Raw genomic sequence first — 25,389 nt, 5'->3', positions numbered from 1 at the left:
TTGACACAAATACACATTCTCATACACATACCGCTCACTAATAGAAGTTACAGTAAAGAAACCCTGTATACCAGTGTACTAATAATCCGTCCACAACCTCCCGACTATATGTGATTGCGAAAAGCTGAGGGCCGTAACAGAGCTTAACCTGCTAATATAGAAAATGAGCTGTAGGCTACAGTCAGAGATGGAGGAATCATTTTTTTGACAGGTGTTGATTTTGCCGGATTTAGATGTTTTTACTGGAGGATTGGCTGTTAGTCAATTAGAATATCTCTTCGGTCATTATATGTTGCCCTAGAAGACTATATAAACCAGAATAATGTAATAAATGATAGAATGAATGTTTCAATCTAGTTGACATTAGTATAATATTTCTCTGTCTACTTCTTTCCCGGAGCAAAGACATTTAGGAACCGGCGAGAAAATGCAATAACGAAAAAAATAAACGGGAACGATTTTCTGTGAAAATAACATCAGTTTGACCGGTTGTAAGGAAATAGAAAGCTGTGAAAACGACCCGACACGTTTCTGATAAGATTTCAGTTCAGCTTGAATGCAATATTTTATGTGGTTGAAATACTATAAGGTAGCACCTTTACAGACGGTCCCTAACTGTGGTTGAAATACTATCAGCTTTTATGACGCTGATAAAGATAGCACCTTTACAGACGATCCCTTACTGTGGTAGAAATACTATCAGCTTTTATGACGCTGATAAAGATAGCACCTTTACAGACGGTCCCTTACTGTGGTAGAAATACTATCAGCTTTTATGACGCTGATAAAGATAGCACCTTTACAGACGGTCCCTTACTGTGGTAGAAATACTATCAGCTTTTATGACTCCACTCCTGTTCCTGAGTCTAAATGCTGCCAACATTCGGTGAATCATTTTACTGCAAGAAATGTTTAATTCTGCAGGAGTTAATATTAAAAGGTGAGAGGTTATAGACCTACAGTCAATGTCCAGATTTCCATTTAACCCATCTGAACAGTAGGCAACAGTTCCCTTAACTTGCCATAGCCCTATTTAAAGTCCCTGTCTTTGTGACTGTCGAATATTTATAGCACCTCACAATCATCACACATAACATAGCGGCACTGCTATCATCCTCTTCTACCGCTTCACCAAACCATTCCCTAACACTACTGTTCCCTTCTATTGATTTTCAACTCTCCATTTTTCAAGTTTATTGTTTGTTACATTTTAGTTTCATGATTGAATAAAAGATGTGGAACTACGATCACGCTGCGTATTGGTCCGATCCTTCTGAAAGCCGTGACAAGGAGTTAATATTGAATTAGCCTATGTGAGAGGTTATAGACCTACAGTCAGTGTCCAGATTTCATTTAGTATTCCATTTAACCCATCTGAACAGTACACTTCCCTAGACGTGCCATTTTCAAGTCCCCGTCTTGTGACTGTCAAATTTCTCCACTCCTGTCCCCGAGTCAAAATGTAGCCGACATTTGGTGTATAATTTTAGTGGAAAAAAAATGCCTAAGTCAGTATCCAGATTTCAGTTTCCATTTAACCCATCTGAACAGTAAGCTACAGTTTCCCCAATTGAAGTCCCTGTCTTTGTGACTGTCTTTGTGACTGTCTTTGTGACTGTCTTTGTGACTGTCTTTCTTCAACTGTTTCACCTAATAACTAAACTCTGACGTTGTCCTTTTTTTGTTGTTGCCTCCATTGGATCGACGTTAACTTTTTCTGCCTGTTCCCCAAAAACATTTGGCGATTGGCGTGTAAGCTATTTGGCGCTCATACAGCTAGATCCTGAAGCTTAGTGTTACGCACTAATGCCAGAGAGCCTAAAATAAGGATAGAAAAACATAAATGTGGCCTATAGATAGAAATTGCACAAGAACGATATATTTAATGATGTTTATTTAACCCGCTACCCTCCCACACTTCATCCACACAATAATGAATTACCCCAAACCAGCCCACCCCGTGGATATCACCATGGGGACTACTAAACCAGATATCACCATGGGGACTACTAAACCAGCCCACCCCGTGGATATCACCATGGGGACTACTAAACCAGCCCACCCTGTGGATATCACCATGGGGACTACTAAACCAGCCCACCCTGTGGATATCACCATGGGGACTACTAAACCAGCCCACCCTGTGGATATCACCATGGGGACTACTAAACCAGCCCACCCCGTGGATATCACCATGGGGACTACTAAACCAGCCCACCCTGTGGATATCACCATGGGGACTACTAAACCAGCCCACCCTGTGGATATCACCATGGGGACTACTAAACCAGCCCACCCCGTGGATATCACCATGGGGACTACTAAACCAGCCCACCCCGTGGATATCACCATGGGGACTACTAAACCAGCCCACCCTGTGGATATCACCATGGGGACTACTAAACCAGCCCACCCTGTGGATATCACCATGGGGACTACTAAACCAGCCCACCCTGTGGATATCACCATGGGGACTGCTAAACCAGCCCACCCTGTGGATATCACCATGGGGACTGCGGGTTATCAGTCAACCCTCAAATTGCTACTGTACACTGCATTCATTAACATATAATGATCTCAGTCTATCCCCCGCCCTCCCGTCCCACCCTCTTCCCCCCCCTCTCCCCCCTACCCCCTCCCCCCTCTTCCCCCCTAACTCTCCTCCCTCTCCTCCCTCTCTCCCTCTCTCCTCTCCCCCTCCCCCTCTCTCCTCTCCCCCTCCCCCTTCCCCCCTCCCCCTCTTCCCCCCTAACTCTCCTCCCTCGAACTCCCCCCCACCCTCTCTCCCCCTCCCCCCTCTCCCCTCCCCTCTCTCCCCTCTCTCCCAGGCCTGGTGGTGAGGGAGGTGGATATCTCTGTATCGAGGACCCAGGTGGAGGAACTGTTTGGTCTGGAGGACTACTGGTGTCAGTGTGTTGCCTGGAGCTCCGCAGGAACCACCAAGAGCAGCCGCGCATACATTCACATCGCATGTAGGTACAGGGAGGGGGGAGGGGGAGAGGGAGAGGGGGAGGGAGGGAGGGGAGAGGGGGGGAGAAGGGGGAGGGGGAGAGGGCGAGGGAGAGAGGGGGAGGGAGGGAGAGAGGGGGAGAGGGAGAGGGGGGAGGGAGGGAGGGAGGGGAGAGGGGGGGAGAAGGGGGAGGGGGAGAGGGCGAGGGAGAGAGGGGGAGGGAGGGAGAGAGGGGGAGGGGGAGAGAGGAGGGGGAAGAGAGAGAGGGGGAGAGTTTGTGTCTGTGTGTTTGTGGTGTCTGTGTGTTTGTGGTGTCTGTGTGTTTGTGGTGTAATGTGTGTTTGTGGTGTAATGTGTGTTTGTGGTGTAATGTGTGTTTGTGGTGTAATGTGTGTTTGTGGTGTAATGTGTGTTTGCGGTGTAATGTGTGTTTGTGGTGTAATGTGTGTTTGCGGTGTAATGTGTGATTGCGGTGTAATGTGTCACAGTTCATTGACATCCAGATTTAACACTCCTACTGGATATGTGGTGTGATTGACACACTGTTGACGGTATGGAAGACACACACACACACACACACACACACACACACACACACACACACACACACACACACACACACACACAGACACTAACACACACACACACAGAGACACTAACACAGACACACACACAGACACACACACACTCTAGCATGATGATTAGCTACACAGTTAAACACCTAGCGAGGACTTCATTGGTTTCTCTGACAGCTGTCAGCTAATCACATTGAGAGGAGAAGATTTGTCACTCACACTGTCTCTCAGTAACATACAGAGCATATTCTGAGACACACACACACACACACACACACACACACACACACACACACACACACACACACACACACACACACACACACACACACACACACACACACACACACACACACACAGCCTCTCTCTCTCACACACACACATTTTGTTATATAGAGGACCTAAAATGGATTTCCATTAAAAATCCTATTTTCTCTAGGCCTAACCCCAAACCTAACCACTAACCCCTTACCCTAATTCCAACCCTAATTGTAACACCCCCCCTCACACACACACACACACACACACACACACACACACACACACACACTCAGTTTATTCCATGTGTAACTCTGTGTTGTTGTCTGTGTCACACTGCTTTGCTTAATCTTGGCCAGGTCGCAGTTGTAAATGACAACTTGTTCTCAACTAGCCTACCTGGTTAAATAAAGGACTTGTTCTCAACTAGCCTACCTGGTTAAATAAAGGACTTGTTCTCAACTAGCCTACCTGGTTAAATAAAGGACTTGTTCTCAACTAGCCTACCTGGTTAAATAAAGGACTTGTTCTCAGCTAGCCTACCTGGTTAAATAAAGGACTTGTTCTCAACTAGCCTACCTGGTTAAATAAAGGACTTGTTCTCAACTAGCCTACCTGGTTAAATAAAGGACTTGTTCTCAACTAGCCTACCTGGTTAAATAAAGAACTTGTTCTCAACCTGTTTAAATAAAGGTGAAATAAAATAACTGCTCATGAATAAATAATATAAAACTCTCTGTGACCTCCCTCTGTGTCCCTGTCTGCAGACCTGGGATAAATCTCTCTGTGACCTCCCTCTGTGTCCCTGTCTGCAGACCTGGGATAAAACTCTCTGTGACCTCCCTCTGTGTCCCTGTCTGCAGACCTGGGATAAAACTCTCTGTGACCTCCCTCTGTGTCCCTGTCTGCAGACCTGGGATAAAACTCTCTGTGACCTCCCTCTGTGTCCCTGTCTGCAGACCTGGGATAAAACTCTCTGTGACCTCCCTCTGTGTCCCTGTCTGCAGACCTGGGATAAAACTCTCTGTGACCTCCCTCTGTGTCCCTGTCTGCAGACCTGGGATAAATCTCTCTGTGACCTTCCTCTGTGTCCCTGTCTGCAGACCTGGGATAAAACTCTCTGTGACCTCCCTCTGTGTCCCTGTCTGCAGACCTGGGATAAAACTCTCTGTGACCTCCCTCTGTGTCCCTGTCTGCAGACCTGGGATAAATCTCTCTGTGACCTCCCTCTGTGTCCCTGTCTGCAGACCTGGGATAAATCTCTCTGTGATCTCCCTCTGTGTCCCTGTCTGCAGACCTGGGATAAATCTCTCTGTGACCTCCCTCTGTGTCCCTGTCTGCAGACCTGGGATAAATCTCTCTGTGACCTCCCTCTGTGTCCCTGTCTGCAGACCTGGGATAAATCTCTCTGTGACCTCCCTCTGTGTCCCTGTCTGCAGACCTGGGATAAAACTCTCTGTGACCTCCCTCTGTGTCCCTGTCTGCAGACCTGGGATAAAACTCTCTGTGACCTCCCTCTGTGTCCCTGTCTGCAGACCTGGGATAAAACTCTCTGTGACCTCCCTCTGTGTCCCTGTCTGCAGACCTGGGATAAATCTCTCTGTGACCTCCCTCTGTGTCCCTGTCTGCAGACCTGGGATAAATCTCTCTGTGACCTCCCTCTGTGTCCCTGTCTGCAGACCTGGGATAAAACTCTCTGTGACCTCCCTCTGTGTCCCTGTCTGCAGACCTGGGATATATCTCTCTGTGACCTCCCTCTGTGTCCCTGTCTGCAGACCTGGGATAAATCTCTCTGTGACCTCCCTCTGTGTCCCTGTCTGCAGACCTGGGATAAAACTCTCTGTGACCTCCCTCTGTGTCCCTGTCTGCAGACCTGGGATAAATCTCTCTGTGACCTCCCTCTGTGTCCCTGTCTGCAGACCTGGGATAAAACTCTCTGTGACCTCCCTCTGTGTCCCTGTCTGCAGACCTGGGATAAATCTCTCTGTGACCTCCCTCTGTGTCCCTGTCTGCAGACCTGCGTAAGACCTTTGAACAGGAGCCTCTGGGTCGAGAGGTGAGATTGGAGCAGGAAGTGTTGCTGCAGTGTCGACCCCCAGAGGGCATTCCCCCTGCTGAGGTACAGTACCTGTGTGTGTGTCCTCATCACATCCTCTTCATCGCTCATTCTCTTCATCACTCCTCATCACTCCTCTTCATCACTCTTCATCAATCCTCTTCATCACTCCTCATCACTCATCCTCCTCTTCATCACTCCTCCTCTTCATCACTCCTCCTCCTCTTCATCACTCGTCCTCCTCTTCATCACTTCTCTTCATCACTCCTCATCACTCCTCCTCCTCTTCATCACTCCTCCTCCTCTTCATAATCCTCTTCATCACTCCTCCTGACAAACCATGTGTGTGTAAGCATGCGTGCGTGAGGGAGGGATAAACAGAGCCAATAACAGAAACAGAGTGACAGGAAAATATTCATATTTATGTCACCAAACATATTTATTTGTTTGGTAAATGTCATCCAGTGTTAGCATTGTGACATTGCAGGATTACCTCAGTCCTGGGTGACTTCTGTGTTTGCGTTCATTTGTTAGTGTGTACATGTGTTCATATGTGTGTGTGTGTGTGTGTGTGTGTGTGTGTGTGTGTGTGTGTGTGTGTGTCCTTGTGCTTGTGTATGTGTGGTTTTTTCTCTGTCTTCTCTAACTGACCCAGCTCAGGACTCTAACTGGTCTCCCCCTCTCCCCTCCCCTCCTCCAGGTTGACTGGTTATAGAATGAGGAAACCATAGACCCAGCTCAGGACTCTAACTGGTCTCCCCCTCTCCCCTCCCCTCCTCCAGGTTGACTGGTTATAGAATGAGGAAACCATAGACCCAGCTCAGGACTCTAACTGGTCTCCCCCTCTCCTCTCCCCTCCTCCAGGTTGACTGGTTATAGAATGAGGAAACCATAGACCCAGCTCAGGACTCTAACTGGTCTCCCCCTCTCCTCTCCCCTCCTCCAGGTTGACTGGTTATAGAATGAGGAAACCATAGACCCAGCTCAGGACTCTAACTGGTCTCCCCCTCTCCTCTCCTCTCCTCCAGGTTGACTGGTTATAGAATGAGGAAACCATAGACCCAGCTCAGGACTCTAACTGGTCTCCCCCTCTCCTCTCCCCTCCTCCAGGTTGACTGGTTATAGAATGAGGAAACCATAGACCCAGCTCAGGACTCTAACTGGTCTCCCCCTCTCCCCTCCCCTCCTCCAGGTTGACTGGTTAAAGAATGAGGAAACCATCGACCCAGCTCAGGACTCTAACTGGTCTCCCCCTCTCCTCTCCTCTCCTCCAGGTTGACTGGTTATAGAATGAGGAAACCATCGACCCAGCTCAGGACTCTAACTGGTCTCCCCCTCTCCCCTCCCCTCCTCCAGGTTGACTGGTTAAAGAATGAGGAAACCATCGACCCAGCTCAGGACTCTAACTTCCTGATGACCATTGATCATGACCTCATTATTAAACAAGCCCGTCTCTCTGACACGGCCAACTACACCTGTGTGGCGCGTAACCAGGTAGCCAGGAGACGCAGTAGTACCGCCACGCTCATCGTCTATGGTGAGTAACGCACACACAATATGTTTTTTTCTCTCTCTCTCTCTCTCTCTCTCTCTCTCTCTCTCTCTCTCTCTCTCTCTCTCTCTCTCTCTCTCTCTCTCTCTCTCTCTCTCTCTCTCTCTCTCTCTCTCTCTCTCTCTCTCTCTCTCTCTCTCTCTCTCTCTCTCTCTCTCTCTCTCTCTCTCTCTCTCTTTCAATTCAGTAGACTTTATTTACATGGCAAGTTAAATCACTGACATTGTCAAAGTCCACTTAAACAGCAATGGTGGGACCACCAGTGATAAAGTCATTATAACAATAGTAGTGGAAATGTGATTAACAATTAACACTACAACAACTATATTAATGAGAATAATAATACATTAAAAAGATTGTAGTAGACCAGTGTCAACATGACTGAGAAGACACATGACCTGGTATGAAAGACAAAACAAAACAAGATGGGAAATATTATCCACATTACATTGCACTTTTCACTGTCTGTCCCTCGGGTTGTGGCAGGAGGACACATATCTGTCTGTCCCTCAGGTTGAGGCAGGAGGACACATATCTAGCTGTCCCTCAGGTTGTGGCAGGAGGACACATATCTGTCTGTCCCTCAGGTTGAGGCAGGGCACATATCTGGCTGTCCCTCAGGTTGTGGCAGGAGGACACATATCTGTCTGTCCCTCAGGTTGAGGCAGGAGGACACATATCTAGCTGTCCCTCAGGTTGTGGCAGGAGGACACATATCTGTCTGTCCCTCAGGTTGAGGCAGGAGGACACATATCTGGCTGTCCCTCAGGTTGATGCAGGAGGACACATATCTGTCTGTCCCTCAGGTTGTGGCAGGAGGACACATATCTGTCTGTCCCTCAGGTTGAGGCAGGGCACATATCTGGCTGTCCCTCAGGTTGAGGCAGGAGGACACATATCTGTCTGTCCCTCAGGTTGTGGCAGGAGGACACATATCCGTCTGTCCCTCAGGTTGTGGCAGGAGGACACATATCTGTCTGTCCCTCAGGTTGAGGCAGGAGGACACATATCTGTCTGTCCCTCAGGTTGTGGCAGGAGGACACATATTTGGCTGCCAAAACTGCACATTTTGGCTTTTCACCCAAAAAATATTAGATTTTTTTCTTCATCTTTTATAGTTTCAAATTCTTTGTATTGAATTTTCATTTTGGGAAATAAATATTCTCTTGGGTCTGAGTATTTGTCACAGTGTAATAGGAAATGCAGCTCTGTCTCTACCTCTCCCCTGGAGCAGAGTGAGCACAGACTGTCCTCTCTGGGCAGCCAGACTGTCCTCTCTGGGCAGCCAGACTGTCCTCTCTGGGCAGCCAGACTGTCCTCTCTGGGCAGCCAGACTGTCCTCTCTGGGCAGCCAGACTGTCCTCTCTGGGCAGCCAGGTTGGTCTGTGACGACCGGTCTCTATAGTCAGACTGTTCTCACTGAGTCTGTACCTAGTCAGTGTTTTCCTCAGTTTTCTATCAGTCACAGTGGTCAGATAGTCTGCCACCATGTACTGTCTGTTTAGAGACAAATAGCATTGAAGTTTACTTAGATTTTTGTGGTGTCTTTCCAATAGGTGATATATATTTACATTTTTGCTTTGTGATGATTTGGTTGGGCCAGATTTTCTGACTGCTGTCCTGAGGCTCTATGGGGTTGGTTTGGGTTGGTGAACTGAGCCTCAGAACCAGCTGGCTGAGTGCTGTCCTGAGATCAGGGGTTGATTTGGGTTAGTGAACTGAGCCTCAGAACCAGCTGGCTGAGTGCTGTCCTGAGGCTCTATGGAGTTGGTTTGGGTTGGTGAACTGAGCCTCATAACCAGCTGGCTGAGTGCTGTCCTGAGTGTTGGTTTGGGTTGGTGAACTGAGCCTCAGAACCAGCTGGCTGAGTGCTGTCCTGAGGCTCTATGGGGTTGGTTTGGGTTAGTGAACTGAGCCTCAGAACCAGCTGGCTGACTGCTGTCCTGAGGCTCTATGGGGTTGGTTTGGGTTAGTGAACTGAGCCTTAGAACCAGCTGGCTGAGTGCTGTCCTGAGGCTAGTTGGTTTGGGTTAGTGAACTGAGCCTCAGAACCAGCTGGCTGAGTGCTGTCCTGAGGCTCTATGGAGTTGGTTTGGGTTGGTGAACTGAGCCTCATAACCAGCTGGCTGAGTGCTGTCCTGAGGCTCTATGGGGTTGGTTTGGGTTAGTGAACTGAGCCTCAGAACCAGCTGGCTGAGTGCTGTCCTGAGGCTCTATGGGGTTGGTTTGGGTTAGTGAACTGAGCCTCAGAACCAGCTGGCTGAGTGCTGTCCTGAGTGTTGGTTTGGGTTAGTGAACTGAGCCTCAGAACCAGCTGGCTGAGTGCTGTCCTGAGTGTTGGTTTGGGTTAGTGAACTGAGCCTCAGAACCAGCTGGCTGAGTGCTGTCCTGAGGCTCTATGGTGTTGGTTTGGGTTGGTGAACTGAGCCTCAGAACCAGCTGGCTGAGGGGACTCTTCTCTGGTTTCATCTCTTGACATTGTAGAGCTGTGTGATTGAATGTTTCGGGGTCACTTGTTTTAAGATGGTTGTAAAATTTGATGGCTCTTTTTTTCTATTCTAATAAAGGAGAAGGGTATTGGCCCAATTCTGCTCTATATGCGTTAATTAGGAGTTTTTAATTGGAATTTCGATTTTAATTATCCTTTTAATGGTATAGATTGCGTTGTCTCTCAGCTCGTTCACAGCCACGTGAAAGCTACCTGTGTTGCTGATATTTAGTCCTAGATATGTGTAGGTTCTGGTGTGTTCTAATAGGTCCAAATAGAATTTATGTTTGTCATCCTGAGTTCTGGAAGTATTTTGGAATATCATTATATTCTGTTTGACAGAACCTGTGGGTTCTTAACGGTCAGAGCCCAGGTCTTACAGAACCTGTGGTTAACGGTCAGAGTCCAGGTCTGACAGAACCTGTGGTTAACGGTAAGAGCCCAGGTCTAACAGAACCTGTGGTTAACGGTCAGAGTCCAGGTCTGACAGAACCTGTGGTTAACGGTCAGAGTCCAGGTCTAACAGAACCTGTGGTTAACGGTCAGAGCCCAGACAGAACCTGTGGTTAACGGTCAGAGCCCAGGTCTGACAGAACCTGTGCAGATGATCTAGGTGCTGCTGTAACTCCTCCTTAGTGGGAGACAGCAGCACCAGGTCATCTGTCTACAGCAGACCCTCCTTAGTGGGAGACAGCAGCACCAGGTCATCTGTCTACAGCAGACCCTCCTTAGTGGGAGACAGCAGCACCAGGTCATCTGTCTACAGCAGACCCTCCTTAGTGGGAGACAGCAGCACCAGGTCATCTGTCTACAGCAGACCCTCTTTAGTGGGAGACAGCAGCACCAGGTCATCTGCGTACAGCAGACCCTCCTTAGTGGGAGACAGCAGCACCAGGTCATCTGTCTACAGCAGACCCTCCTTAGTGGGAGACAGCAGCACCAGGTCATCTGTGTACAGCAGACCCTCCTTAGTGGGAGACAGCAGCACCAGGTCATCTGTCTACAGCAGACCCTCCTTAGTGGGAGACAGCAGCACCAGGTCATCTGTCTACAGCAGACCCTCCTTAGTGGGAGACAGCAGCACCAGGTCATCTGTCTACAGCAGACCCTCCTTTAGTGGGAGACAGCAGCACCAGGTCATCTGTCTACAGCAGACCCTCCTTAGTGGGAGACAGCAGCACCAGGTCATCTGTCTACAGCAGACCCTCCTTAGTGGGAGACAGCAGCACCAGGTCATCTGTCTACAGCAGACCCTCCTTAGTGGGAGACAGCAGCACCAGGTCATCTGTCTACAGCAGACCCTCCTTAGTGGGAGACAGCATCACCAGGTCATCTGTCTACAGCAGACCCTCCTTAGTGGGAGACAGCAGCACCAGGTCATCTGTTTACAGCAGACCCTCTTTAGTGGGAGACAGCAGCACCAGGTCATCTGTCTACAGCAGACCCTCCTTAGTGGGAGACAGCAGCACCAGGTCATCTGTCTACAGCAGACCCTCCTTAGTGGGAGACAGCAGCACCAGGTCATCTGTCTACAGCAGACCCTCTTTAGTGGGAGACAGCAGCACCAGGTCATCTGCGTACAGCAGACACTTGATTTCAGTGTTGTGTAGGGTGAGACTAGGTGCTGCAGATTCTTCTACTGTTTTGGCCAATTCATTAATGTAGATGTTAAATATTGATGGATTAATTGAGCGGCCCTGTTTCACTCCAGGTCCCTGAGAGAAGAAGTCTGTTTGATTGTTGACAATTTTAACAGCACATTTGTTTTTAGTGTACATTGATTTAATAACATCATATGTTTTCCCTCAAATAACCTTTTCTATTAGTTTATAAAAAAGACCTTTGTGCCAAATTAAATCAAATGCTTTTTTGAAATCTACAAAAACAACGAGTAGATTTTGCCTCTGTTGTGGTTGACTTGTTTGTCAGTCAGAGTGTGGAGTGTATAATGTAGTCTGTTGTGGTTGACTTGTTTGTCAGTCAGAGTGTGGAGTGTATAATGTAGTCTGTTGTGGTTGACTTGTTTGTCAGTCAGAGTGTGGAGTGTATAATGTAGTCTGTTGTGGTTGACTTGTTTGTCGGTCAGAGTGTGGAGTGTATAATGTAGTCTGTTGTGGTTGACTTGTTTGTCAGTCAGAGTGTGGAGTGTATAATGTAGTCTGTTGTGGTTAACTTGTTTGTCAGTCAGAGTGTGGAGTGTATAATGTAGTCTGTTGTGGTTGACTTGTTTGTCAGTCAGAGTGTGGAGTGTATAATGTAGTCTGTTGTGGTTGACTTGTTTGTCAGTCAGAGTGTGGAGTGTATAATGTAGTCTGTTGTGGTTGACTTGTTTGTCAGTCAGAGTGTGGAGTGTATAATGTAGTCTGTTGTGGTTGACTTGTTTGTCAGTCAGAGTGTGGAGTGTATAATGTAGTCTGTTGTGGTTGACTTGTTTGTCAGTCAGAGTGTGGAGTGTATAATGTAGTCTGTTGTGGTTGACTTGTTTGTCAGTCAGAGTGTGGAGTGTATAATGTAGTCTGTTGTGGTTAACTTGTTTGTCGGTCAGAGTGTGGAGTATATAATATATATAATTTTTTTAACAGTAGTTACATATCAAGAACGAAGCTATTTGATATACATTACATTTAGATAGATTGTAATCACTGTTGCACACTAAAATCCGTCGAGAAGGGCCATGTAAAAAGGGTTGGCTGGTATGCGGGGTGGCAGGTAGACTACTGGTTAGAGCGTTGGACTAGTAACTGAAAGATTGCTGGATCGAATCCCCTGAGCTGACAAGGTACAAATCTGTCATTCTGCTCCCTTGAACAAGGCAGTTAACCCACTGTTCCCTGGTTTGCCATCATTGTAAATAAAAATTTGTTCTTAACCGACATGCCTAGTTAAATAAAAGTTTACATTTAAAAATGCCTTATATACGTATAACTGATGAGTCTGGTTAGAACATGATGTTGAGGTCAATCACTGTCCTCTTCATAGTCACCACCACCACACAGCTGTTTCTGATTGCGGTAATCCCATTGGCTGGAATCTTATTGTTGTGGTTATTTCGATACACGCACAACATTCAGACATACGGTTTTCCTGTCGACAATAAAATAAAAAAGTCCTCAGAAACATGTCGTCTTCTCCCTTTGGGACGACGACGACGACGACCGTCTGACCTGAGTGGACGGGTGCACTGTCCAGATGCGCATTTCCAAGCTCTCTGATTGGTTGGTAATGAGAGGGCTATGATGGGTGGGAGATAACTAAGGTAGGCTGAGCAGCCAAACTAACAGGACTGTGAGGGGAGGTTAGGTTAGGTAGAGAGGAAAGGAGTAGCGTGGCCTTTTTGTTTTACCTAGATAGTACTTAGATAGTACTTAGATAGTACTTAGTTAAATAGTACACATTGTACATCCTGTTTTCAGTCATATCTAAACTCAGCAAAAAAAAGAAACGCCCTTTTTTCAGGACCCTGTCTTTCAAAGATACTGAGTGAAAATCCAAATAACTTCACAGATGTTCATTGTAAAGGGTTTAAACACTGTTTACCATGCTTGTTCAATGAACCATAAACAATTAATGAACATGTACCTGTGGAACGGTCGTTAAGACACTAACAGCTTACAGACGGTAGGTGCAATTAAGGTCACAGTTATAAAAACTTAGGACACTAAAGAGGCTTGTCTACTGACTCTGAAAAACACCAAAAGAAAGATGCCCAGGGTCCCTGCTCATCTGCGTGAATGCAATGTCCGTACTGTGAGATGCCTAAGACAGCGCTACAGGGAGACAGGACGGACAGCTGATCAGTACATCCGAACATCACACCTGCGGGACAGGTACAGGATGGCAACAACAACTGCTGAATTACACCAGGAACACACAATCCCTCCATCAGTGCTCAGACTGTCCGCAATAGGCTGAGAGAGGCTGGACTGAGGGCTTGTAAGCCTGTTGTAAGGCAGGTCCTAACCAGACATCACCGGCAACAACGTCGCCTATGGGCACAAACCCACCGTCGCTGGACCAGACAGGACTATCAAAAAGTGCTCTTCACTGACGAGTCGCGGTTTTGTCTCACCAGGAGTGATGGTCAGATTCGCGTTTATCGTTGAAGGAATGAGTGTTACACCGAGGCCTGTACTCTGGAGCGGGATCGATTTGGGGGTGGAGGGTCCGTCATGGTCTGGGGCGGTGTGTCACAGCATCATAGCTCTGAGCTTGTTGTCATTGCAGGCAATCTCAATGCTGTGCGTTACAGGGAAGACATCCTCCTCCCTCATGTGGTACCCTTCCTGCAGGCTCATCCTGACATGACCCTCCAGCATGACAATGCCACCAGCCATACTGAGGAGATGCACTGCAGTACTTAATGCAGCTGGTGGCCACACAGGATACTGACTGTTACTTTTGATTTTGACCCCCCCCCCTTTGTTCAGGGACACATTATTCAATTTCTGTTAGTCACATGTCTGTGGAACTTTTTCAGTTTATGTCTCAGTTGTTGAATCTTATGTTCATACAAACATTTACTCATGTTAAGTTTGCTGAAAATAAACGCAGTTGACAGTGAGAGGACGTTTCTTTTTTTGCTGAGTTTATTATAGAACATGAGCTTTTAACCCCACCCCTCAGCTACTCTCAGCCCATCCCACCTATCACCTTAACCCCTCAGCTACTCCCAGCCCATCCCACCTATCACCTTAACCCCTCAGCTACTCTCAGCCCATCCCACCTATCACCTTAACCCCTCAGCTACTCTCAGTCCATCCCACCTATCACCTTAACCCCTCAGCTACTCTCAGCCCATCCCACCTATCACCTTAACCCCTCAGCTACTCTCAGTCCATCCCACCTATCACCTTAACCCCTCAGCTACTCTCAGTCCATCCCACCTATCACCTTAACCCCATCCCTCAGCTACTCTCAGTCCACCCCATCTATCACCTTAACCCCTCAGCTACTCTCAGTCCACCCCATCTATCACCTTAACCCCTCAGCTACTCTCAGTCCATCCCACCTATCACCTTAACCCCTCAGCTACTCTCAGTCCATCCCACCTATCACCTTAACCCCTCTGCTACTCTCAGTCTATCCCACCTATCACCTTAACCCCTCAGCTACTCTCAGTCCACCCCACCTATCACCGTAACCCCTCAGCTACTCTCAGTCCATCCCACCTATCACCTTAACCCCTCAGCTACTCTCAGTCCATCCCACCTATCACCTTAACCCCTCAGCTACTCTCAGTCCACCCCAGCTATCACCTTAACCCCTCGGCTACTTTCAGTCCATCCCACCTATCACCTTAACCCCTCGGCTACTCTCAGTCCATCCCACCTATCACCTAAAACCCTCGGCTACTCTCAGTCCATCCCACCTATCACCTTAACCCCTCAGTTACTCTCAGTCCATCCCACCTATCACCTTAACCCCTCAGCTACTCTCAGTCCATCCCACCTATCACCTTAACCCCTCAGCTACTCTCAGTCCATCCCACCTATCACCTTAACCCCTCAGCTACTCTCAGTCCATCCCACCTATCACCTTAACCCCTCAGCTACTCTCAGTCCATCCCACCTATCACCTTAACCCCTCAGCTACTCTCTGTCCATCCCACCTATCACCTTAACCCAACCCTCTTATGGTTTCGATGTGCTATATATCTAATCACACAGTAAATCAAATTAAATCAAATGTTATTGGTCGCATACACATGTTTAGCAGATGTTATTGCGGGTGTAGAGAAATGCTTATGTTCCTAGTTCCAACAGTGCAGTAATCTCTAACAATACACAACAATACACACAAATCTAAAAAAATATATATATATTTAAAGAATGGAATTAAGAATGAATGAAATTAATTAATTAATGAATGAAATTAATTAATTAATGAAATTAATGAATGAAATGTTATTTTGGTGTGAAATCTCCAGTTGGCAATCCATCCCTTATGGGATTAACAGATGCGTAAACAATCATCAGTGTAATTCTTCTTCTGTGGTAATTCAGTGATAATTCTTCTTCTGTGGTAACTCAGTGATAATTCTTCTTCTGTGGTAACTCAGTGATAATTCTTCTTCTGTGGTAATTCAGTGATAATTCTTCTTCTGTGGTAATTCAGTGATAATTCTCCTTCTGTGGTAACTCAGTGATAATTCTTCTTCTGTGGTAATTCAGTGATAATTCTTCTTCTGTGGTAATTCAGTGATAATTCTCCTTCTGTGGTAACTCAGTGATAATTATAAATGAATAATAAATAAATAAATGAAAACATTTTTAAGGTAAAATTCAATACACAATAGTAAAAAAAATATGTTTTTAACCTTTATTTAACTAGGCAAGTCAGTTAAGAACAAATTCTTATTTACAATGACAGCCTAGGAACAGTGGGTTTAATTGCCTTGTTCAGGGGCAGAATGACAGATTTTTATCTTGTCAGCTTGGGGGATTCAATCCAGCAACCTTTCGGTTACTGTCCCAACGCTCTAACCACTAGTCTACCTGCCACCCCAGGCAGCCTAGTAAATAAGGTTATCCAAAAAATAATTACATCCCTAGAGCAGTAAAATAATATACATACATAAACATGAGCTCCCGAGTGGTGCGGCGGTCTAAGGCACTGCATCTCAGTGCTAGAGGCGTCACTACAGACCCTGGTTCAGCTGTCTGAGGTACTGCATCTCAGTGCTAGAGGCGTCACTACAGACCCTGGTTCAGCGGTCTAAGGCACTGCATCTCAGTGCTAGAGGCGTCACTACAGACCCTGGTTCAGCGGTCTAAGGCACTGCATCTCAGTGCTAGAGGCATCACTACAGACCCTGGTTCAGCTGTCTGAGGCACTGCATCTCAGTGCTAGAGGCATCACTACAGACCCTGGTTCAGCTGTCTGAGGCACTGCATCTCAGTGCTAGAGGCGTCACTACAGACCCTGGTTCAGCTGTCTGAGGTACTGCATCTCAGTGCTAGTGGCATCACTACAGACCCTGGTTCAGCTGTCTGAGGCACTGCATCTCAGTGCTAGAGGCATCACTACAGACCCTGGTTCAGCTGTCTGAGGTACTGCATCTCAGTGCTAGAGGCATCACTACAGACCCTGGTTCAGTGGTCTGAGGTACTGCATCTCAGTGCTAGAGGCGTCACTACATACACCCTGGTTCGAATCCAGGCTGTGTCACAACCGGCCGTGATTGGGAGTCCCATAGGGTGGCGCACAATTTGGCCCAGCGCCGTCCGGGTTTGGCCGGTGTAGGCCGTCATTGTAAATAAAAATGTGTTCTTAACTGACTTGCCTAGTTAAATAAAGGTTAAATAAAGGTTAAATAAAATAAAAACATACAAATAAATGAAACAGAAGGAAATTTGAACCTAGTCTGGCACAAAAAGAAGATTGATCTGATAGACAATCTATTTACAATATATACACAATCTATATACACACACCATTTACCACATAGAAGATAAATATTTGTATAATTTAATTATAGGTATCCCTTTTTCTTTCATTCCTGGCTTTATTTAAATATTCCACAAATGGAAAAACACAATGGACAAAAAATCCCATTTCAGGTATTGCCTCGTGGTAGAAAGGGCAATAGAGGATAAAATGTGTTTAATTCTCTATTTCTTCGAGGTCACGATAGTTACATATTCTTTTCCTCTTCCATTTCATACCGACCTGTTTCAACATCCCTGATCTTACTTGTGCACATAGCGATCTCTTGCTTTGAGGTAGGGAGGAGGTTAGAGACCCGATAGTGTGGTGCCAGGACAACAACCAGGTCAACAACCTCTCTCTCAATGTGACAAAGGAGCTGATCGTGAACTACAGGAAAAGGAGGGCTGAACATGCCACCCATTAACATCGACAGGACTGAAGTGGAGCTGGTCGAGAGCTTCAAGTTCCTTGGTGTCCACATCACCAACAAACTATCATGGTCCAAACACACCAAGACAGTCGTGAAGAGGGCACGACAAAACCTATTCCCCGTCAGGAGACTGAAAAGATTTGGCATGGGTCCCCAGATCCTCAAAAAGTTCTACAGCTGCACCATCGAGAGCATCCTGACCGGTTGCATCACCGCCTGGTATGGCAACTGCTCAACATCTGACCGTAAGGCGCTACAGAGGGTAGTGCGTACGGCCCAGTACATCACTGGGGCCAAGCTTCCTGATAATAATATCTATGTCTCACTTCATTTGGTTTTTGTACAGATGTTCACAGTGAGACTGTTGAAAAAGGTCAGACATTTCCGTTGCCCAGATAGATCTCATTGAAAAACGTTACTAGCTATTCTGGCAGTTGGCATATCCAATAATCTATTCCAAAGTCTCACCATACACGCCTTCCATCTCACCTCACAGGGTTCCCCAGCCCGTGTCCCCAGTTATATTGCAAGAATAGGTGCAAACTTGTGGACACCTAAAAAGTAACGTAGTGCTCTGTTATGAACATGTTTGTTTTTGAGTTACCTTTTAGCAACCCCACACTCCTGCTGAATAGTCCAGAACAGGACACACGCATATCTGATACAGTTTGCAAATATTTAGCATAACCAATATCTTTAAATGTTTTTGTTTTTTCCTATAACTCCCCCCAAGAGCTCTACATGCTGAGTCGGCCAGGGCAGATGTTCCGTATAGAAAGGTAATAACTCCAGAATGTCTTCTCCAAAACAAAACTGAAAGACACTTCTCTTAGGAGCTGTTTTTTTTGTGTTTTAGTCTGGTTGATCCTGAGTCTCCACCTTCTACACCAAGTCATTATCTGTGTTTTAGTCTGGTTGATCCTGAGTCTCCACCTTCTACACCAAGTCATTATCTGTGTTTTAGTCTGGTTGATCCTGAGTCTCCACCTTCTACACCAAGTCATTATCTGTGTTTTAGTCTGGTTGATCCTGAGTCTCCACCTTCTACACCAAGTCATTATCTGTGTTTTAGTCTGGTTGATCCTGAGTCTCCACCTTCTACACCAAGTCATTATCTGTGTTTTAGTCTGGTTGATCCTGAGTCTCCACCTTCTACACCAAGTCATTATCTGTGTTTTAGTCTGGTTGATCCTGAGTCTCCACCTTCTACACCAAGTCATTATCTGTGTTTTAGTCTGGTTGATCCTGAGTCTCCACCTTCTACACCAAGTCATTATCTGTGTTTTAGTCTGGTTGATCCTGAGTCTCCACCTTCTACACCAAGTCATTATCTGTGTTTTAGTCTGGTTGATCCTGAGTCTCCACCTTCTACACCAAGTCATTATCTGTGTTTTAGTCTGGTTGATCCTGAGTCTCCACCTTCTACACCAAGTCATTATCTGTGTTTTAGTCTGGTTGATCCTGAGTCTCCACCTTCTACACCAAGTCATTATCTGTGTTTTAGTCTGGTTGATCCTGAGTCTCCACCTTCTACACCAAGTCATTATCTGTGTTTTAGTCTGGTTGATCCTGAGTCTCCACCTTCTACACCAAGTCATTATCTGTGTTTTAGTCTGGTTGATCCTGAGTCTCCACCTTCTACACCAAGTCATTATCTGTGTTTTAGTCTGGTTGATCCTGAGTCTCCACCTTCTACACCAAGTCATTATCTGTGTTTTAGTCTGGTTGATCCTGAGTCTCCACCTTCTACACCAAGTCATTATCTGTGTTTTAGTCTGGTTGATCCTGAGTCTCCACCTTCTACACCAAGTCATTATCTGTGTTTTAGTCTGGTTGATCCTGAGTCTCCACCTTCTACACCAAGTCATTATCTGTGTTTTAGTCTGGTTGATCCTGAGTCTCCACCTTCTACACCAAGTCATTATCTGTGTTTTAGTCTGGTTGATCCTGAGTCTCCACCTTCTACACCAAGTCATTATCTGTGTTTTAGTCTGGTTGATCCTGAGTCTCCACCTTCTACACCAAGTCATTATCTGTGTTTTAGTCTGGTTGATCCTGAGTCTCCACCTTCTACACCAAGTCATTATCTGTGTTTTAGTCTGGTTGATCATGAGTCTCCATCTACACCAAGTCATTATCTGTGTTTTAGTCTGGTTGATCCTGAGTCTCCACCTTCTACACCAAGTCATTATCTGTGTTTTAGTCTGGTTGATCCTGAGTCTCCACCTTCTACACCAAGTCATTATCTGTGTTTTAGTCTGGTTGATCATGAGTCTCCTACACCAAGTCATTATCTGTGTTTTAGTCTGGTTGATCCTGAGTCTCCACCTTCTACACCAAGTCATTATCTGTGTTTTAGTCTGGTTGATCCTGAGTCTCCACCTTCTACACCAAGTCATTATCTGTGTTTTAGTCTGGTTGATCCTGAGTCTCCACCTTCTACACCAAGTCATTATCTGTGTTTTAGTCTGGTTGATCCTGAGTCTCCACCTTCTACACCAAGTCATTATCTGTGTTTTAGTCTGGTTGATCCTGAGTCTCCACCTTCTACACCAAGTCATTATCTGTGTTTTAGTCTGGTTGATCCTGAGTCTCCACCTTCTACACCAAGTCATTATCTGTGTTTTAGTCTGGTTGATCATGAGTCTCCACCTTCTACACCAAGTCATTATCTGTGTTTTAGTCTGGTTGATCCTGAGTCTCCACCTTCTACACCAAGTCATTATCTGTGTTTTAGTCTGGTTGATCCTGAGTCTCCACCTTCTACACCAAGTCATTATCTGTGTTTTAGTCTGGTTGATCCTGAGTCTCCACCTTCTACACCAAGTCATTATCTGTGTTTTAGTCTGGTTGATCCTGAGTCTCCACCTTCTACACCAAGTCATTATCTGTGTTTTAGTCTGGTTGATCCTGAGTCTCCACCTTCTACACCAAGTCATTATCTGTGTTTTAGTCTGGTTGATCCTGAGTCTCCACCTTCTACACCAAGTCATTATCTGTGTTTTAGTCTGGTTGATCATGAGTCTCCACCAAGTCATTATCTGTGTTTTAGTCTGGTTGATCCTGAGTCTCCACCTTCTACACCAAGTCATTATCTGTGTTTTAGTCTGGTTGATCCTGAGTCTCCACCTTCTACACCAAGTCATTATCTGTGTTTTAGTCTGGTTGATCATGAGTCTCCACCAAGTCATTATCTGTGTTTTAGTCTGGTTGATCCTGAGTCTCCACCTTCTACACCAAGTCATTATCTGTGTTTTAGTCTGGTTGATCCTGAGTCTCCAGCTTCTACACCAAGTCATTATCTGTGTTTTAGTCTGGTTGATCATGAGTCTCCACCTTCTACACCAAGTCATTATCTGTGTTTTAGTCTGGTTGATCCTGAGTCTCCACCTTCTATACCAAGTCATTATCTGTGTTTTAGTCTGGTTGATCCTGAGTCTCCACCTTCTACACCAAGTCATTATCTGTGTTTTAGTCTGGTTGATCCTGAGTCTCCACCTTCTACACCAAGTCATTATCTGTGTTTTAGTCTGGTTGATCCTGAGTCTCCACCTTCTACACCAAGTCATTATCTGTGTTTTAGTCTGGTTGATCCTGAGTCTCCACCTTCTACACCAAGTCATTATCTGTGTTTTAGTCTGGTTGATCATGAGTCTCCACCTTCTACACCAAGTCATTATCTGTGTTTTAGTCTGGTTGATCCAGAGTCTCCACCTTCTACACCAAGTCATTATTTGTGTTTTAGTCTGGTTGATCCTGAGTCTCCACCTTCTACACCAAGTCATTATCTGTGTTTTAGTCTGGTTGATCCTGAGTCTCCACCTTCTACACCAAGTCATTATCTGTGTTTTAGTCTGGTTGATCATGAGTCTCCACCTTCTACACCAAGTCATTATCTGTGTTTTAGTCTGGTTGATCCTGAGTCTCCACCTTCTACACCAAGTCATTATCTGTGTTTTAGTCTGGTTAATCATGAGTCTCCACCTTCTACACCAAGTCATTATGTGTGTTTTAGTCTGGTTGATCCTGAGTCTCCACCTTCTACACCAAGTCATTATCTGTGTTTTAGTCTGGTTGATCATGAGTCTCCACCTTCTACACCAAGTCATTATCTGTGTTTTAGTCTGGTTGATCCTGAGTCTCCACCTTCTACACCAAGTCATTATCTGTGTTTTAGTCTGGTTGATCATGAGTCTCCACCTTCTACACCAAGTCATTATCTGTGTTTTAGTCTGGTTGATCCTGAGTCTCCACCTTCTATACCAAGTCATTATTTGTGTTTTAGTCTGGTTGATCCTGAGTCTCCACCTTCTACACCAAGTCATTATCTGTGTTTTAGTCTGGTTGATCCTGAGTCTCCACCTTCTACACCAAGTCATTATCTGTGTTTTAGTCTGGTTGATCCTGAGTCTCCACCTTCTACACCAAGTCATTATCTGTGTTTTAGTCTGGTTGATCCTGAGTCTCCACCTTCTACACCAAGTCATTATCTGTGTTTTAGTCTGGTTGATCATGAGTCTCCACCTTCTACACCAAGTCATTATCTGTGTTTTAGTCTGGTTGATCCAGAGTCTCCACCTTCTACACCAAGTCATTATTTGTGTTTTAGTCTGGTTGATCCTGAGTCTCCACCTTCTACACCAAGTCATTATCTGTGTTTTAGTCTGGTTGATCCTGAGTCTCCACCTTCTACACCAAGTCATTATCTGTGTTTTAGTCTGGTTGATCATGAGTCTCCACCTTCTACACCAAGTCATTATCTGTGTTTTAGTCTGGTTGATCCTGAGTCTCCACCTTCTACACCAAGTCATTATCTGTGTTTTAGTCTGGTTAATCATGAGTCTCCACCTTCTACACCAAGTCATTATGTGTGTTTTAGTCTGGTTGATCCTGAGTCTCCACCTTCTACACCAAGTCATTATCTGTGTTTTAGTCTGGTTGATCCTGAGTCTCCACCTTCTACACCAAGTCATTATCTGTGTTTTAGTCTGGTTGATCATGAGTCTCCACCTTCTACACCAAGTCATTATCTGTGTTTTAGTCTGGTTGATCCTGAGTCTCCACCTTCTACACCAAGTCATTATCTGTGTTTTAGTCTGGTTGATCATGAGTCTCCACCTTCTACACCAAGTCATTATCTGTGTTTTAGTCTGGTTGATCATGAGTCTCCACCTTCTACACCAAGTCATTATCTGTGTTTTAGTCTGGTTGATCCTGAGTCTCCACCTTCTACACCAAGTCATTATCTGTGTTTTAGTCTGGTTGATCATGAGTCTCCACCTTCTACACCAAGTCATTATCTGTGTTTTAGTCTGGTTGATCATGAGTCTCCACCTTCTACACCAAGTCATTATCTGTGTTTTAGTCTGGTTGATCATGAGTCTCCACCTTCTACACCAAGTCATTATCTGTGTTTTAGTCTGGTTGATCCTGAGTCTCCACCTTCTACACCAAGTCATTATCTGTGTTTTAGTCTGGTTGATCATGAGTCTCCACCAAGTCATTATCTGTGTTTTAGTCTGGTTGATCCTGAGTCTCCACCTTCTACACCAAGTCATTATCTGTGTTTTAGTCTGGTTGATCCTGAGTCTCCACCTTCTACACCAAGTCATTATCTGTGTTTTAGTCTGGTTGATCATGAGTCTCCACCAAGTCATTATCTGTGTTTTAGTCTGGTTGATCCTGAGTCTCCACCTTCTACACCAAGTCATTATCTGTGTTTTAGTCTGGTTGATCCTGAGTCTCCACCTTCTACACCAAGTCATTATCTGTGTTTTAGTCTGGTTGATCATGAGTCTCCACCTTCTACACCAAGTCATTATCTGTGTTTTAGTCTGGTTGATCCTGAGTCTCCACCTTCTACACCAAGTCATTATCTGTGTTTTAGTCTGGTTGATCCTGAGTCTCCAGCTTCTACACCAAGTCATTATCTGTGTTTTAGTCTGGTTGATCCTGAGTCTCCACCTTCTACACCAAGTCATTATCTGTGTTTTAGTCTGGTTGATCATGAGTCTCCACCTTCTACACCAAGTCATTATGTGTGTTTTAGTCTGGTTGAGTCTCCATCTTTTACACCAACTGACTGGACATAGCAACATGTTCTGCAAGTCTTGTTCAGTTTCTGACATCAAAATAACGTTGTCGGCGTATAAAAGGATACTTTGCATTTCATCATCATATCTTAATCCAATATTTAACTGTTTCATTTATTTTGCAAAATCGTATTTTTTTTTTTTTTTAAACAAAGCAAACAAAGTCGGCGATAAGGCATCTCCTTGTTTTACACCTGAGGGTGTCAGGAAACCAATCTGTATGATATTCATTAATCACACCCACAAGTAATTGGTATTTTGTAAAGAGACTGGATTACGTGATAAAATAAAATTTCCCATCAACCCCTGTCTTTAACAAACTGCTGTCTCCATATATGTGTGTGTGTGTGTGTGTGTGTGTGTGTGTGTGTGTGTGTGTGTGTGTGTGTGTGTGTGTGTGTGTGTGTGTGTGAGATGGGATGTATAGAGATGATGGACATTATGGATAGAATATATAGTATAACTGTAGAATAAATGGATAGAATAGTAGATGTACAGCAATAGTTGAATAGGATGGACTTGACTAGAATACAGTAAATACATGTGAAACAATATATTAACATTATTAAAGTGACCAGTGATTCCATGTCTATCTACATAAGGCAGCAGCCTCTAAGGTGCAGGGCTGAGTAACTGGGTGGTAGCCGGCTAGTGACAGTGACTAAGTTCAGGGCTGAGTAACTGGGTGGTAGCCGGCTAGTGACAATGACTAAGTTCAGGGCAGGGTACTGGGTGGTAGCCGGCTAGTGACAGTGACTAAGTTCAGGGCAGGGTACTGGGTGGAGGCTAGTAACAGTGACTAAGGTTCGGGGCAGGGTACTGGGTGGTAGCCGGCTAGTGACAGTGACTAAGTTCAGGGCAGGGTACTGGGTGGAGGCCGGCTAGTGACAGTGACTAAGTTCAAGGCAGGGTACTGGGTGGAGGCCGGCTAGTGACAGTGACTAAGTTCAGGGCAGGGTACTGGGTGGAGGCCGGCTAGTGACAGTGACTAAGTTCAGGGCAGGGTACTGGGTGGAGGCCGGCTAGTGACAGTGACTAAGTTCAGGGCAGGGTACTGGGTGGAGGCCGGCTAGTGACAGTGACTAAGTTCAGGGCAGGGTACTGGGTGGAGGCCGGCTAGTGACAGTGACTAAGTTCAGGGCAGGGTACTGGGTGGAGGCCGGCTAGTGACAGTGACTAAGTTCAGGGCAGGGTACTGGGTGGAGGCCGGCTAGTGATGGCTATTTAACAGTCTGATGGCCTTGAGATAGAAGCTGTTTTTCAGTCTCTCGGTCCCCAGCTTTGATGCACCTGTACTGACCTCGCCTTCTGGATGATAACAGGTTGAACAGGCAGTACTGTAGATGTCCTGAAGGGCAGTGTGCCCCTGGTGATGCGTTGTGTGGACCTCACTACCCTCTGGAGAGCCCTGCGGTTGCGGACGGTGCAGTTGCCAAACCAGGCGGTGATACAGCCCGACAGGATGCTCTCGATGGTGCATCTGTACAAGTTTGTGAGGGACTAACAGGCCAAGCCAAATTTCTTCAGCCTCCTGAGTTTTAAGAGGCGCTATTGCGCCGC

At 45.8% G+C, this 25,389-nt stretch overlaps 1 protein-coding gene across 1 annotated transcript in view; it reads left to right on the top strand.

Moving 5' to 3' along the window:
* The window catches only part of LOC106589950 (netrin receptor UNC5B-a), a 239,165-nt gene that overhangs the window by 138,871 nt on the left and 74,905 nt on the right, over positions 1-25,389 (top strand). The window contains exons 3-5 of the mRNA XM_045710301.1: positions 2,829-2,972; positions 5,799-5,902; positions 7,196-7,376. Of these exons, the coding sequence (XP_045566257.1) occupies positions 2,829-2,972; positions 5,799-5,902; positions 7,196-7,376 (429 nt within the window). The remainder of the gene's footprint in view (positions 1-2,828; positions 2,973-5,798; positions 5,903-7,195; positions 7,377-25,389) is intronic.

The sequence above is a fragment of the Salmo salar genome, chromosome ssa28, assembly GCF_905237065.1.
Source record: "Salmo salar chromosome ssa28, Ssal_v3.1, whole genome shotgun sequence".
Classification (NCBI taxonomy): domain Eukaryota; kingdom Metazoa; phylum Chordata; class Actinopteri; order Salmoniformes; family Salmonidae; genus Salmo; species Salmo salar.
The sequence above is the reverse complement of the archived record's forward strand: the minus strand, read 5'-3'. Positions and strand labels throughout refer to the sequence as shown.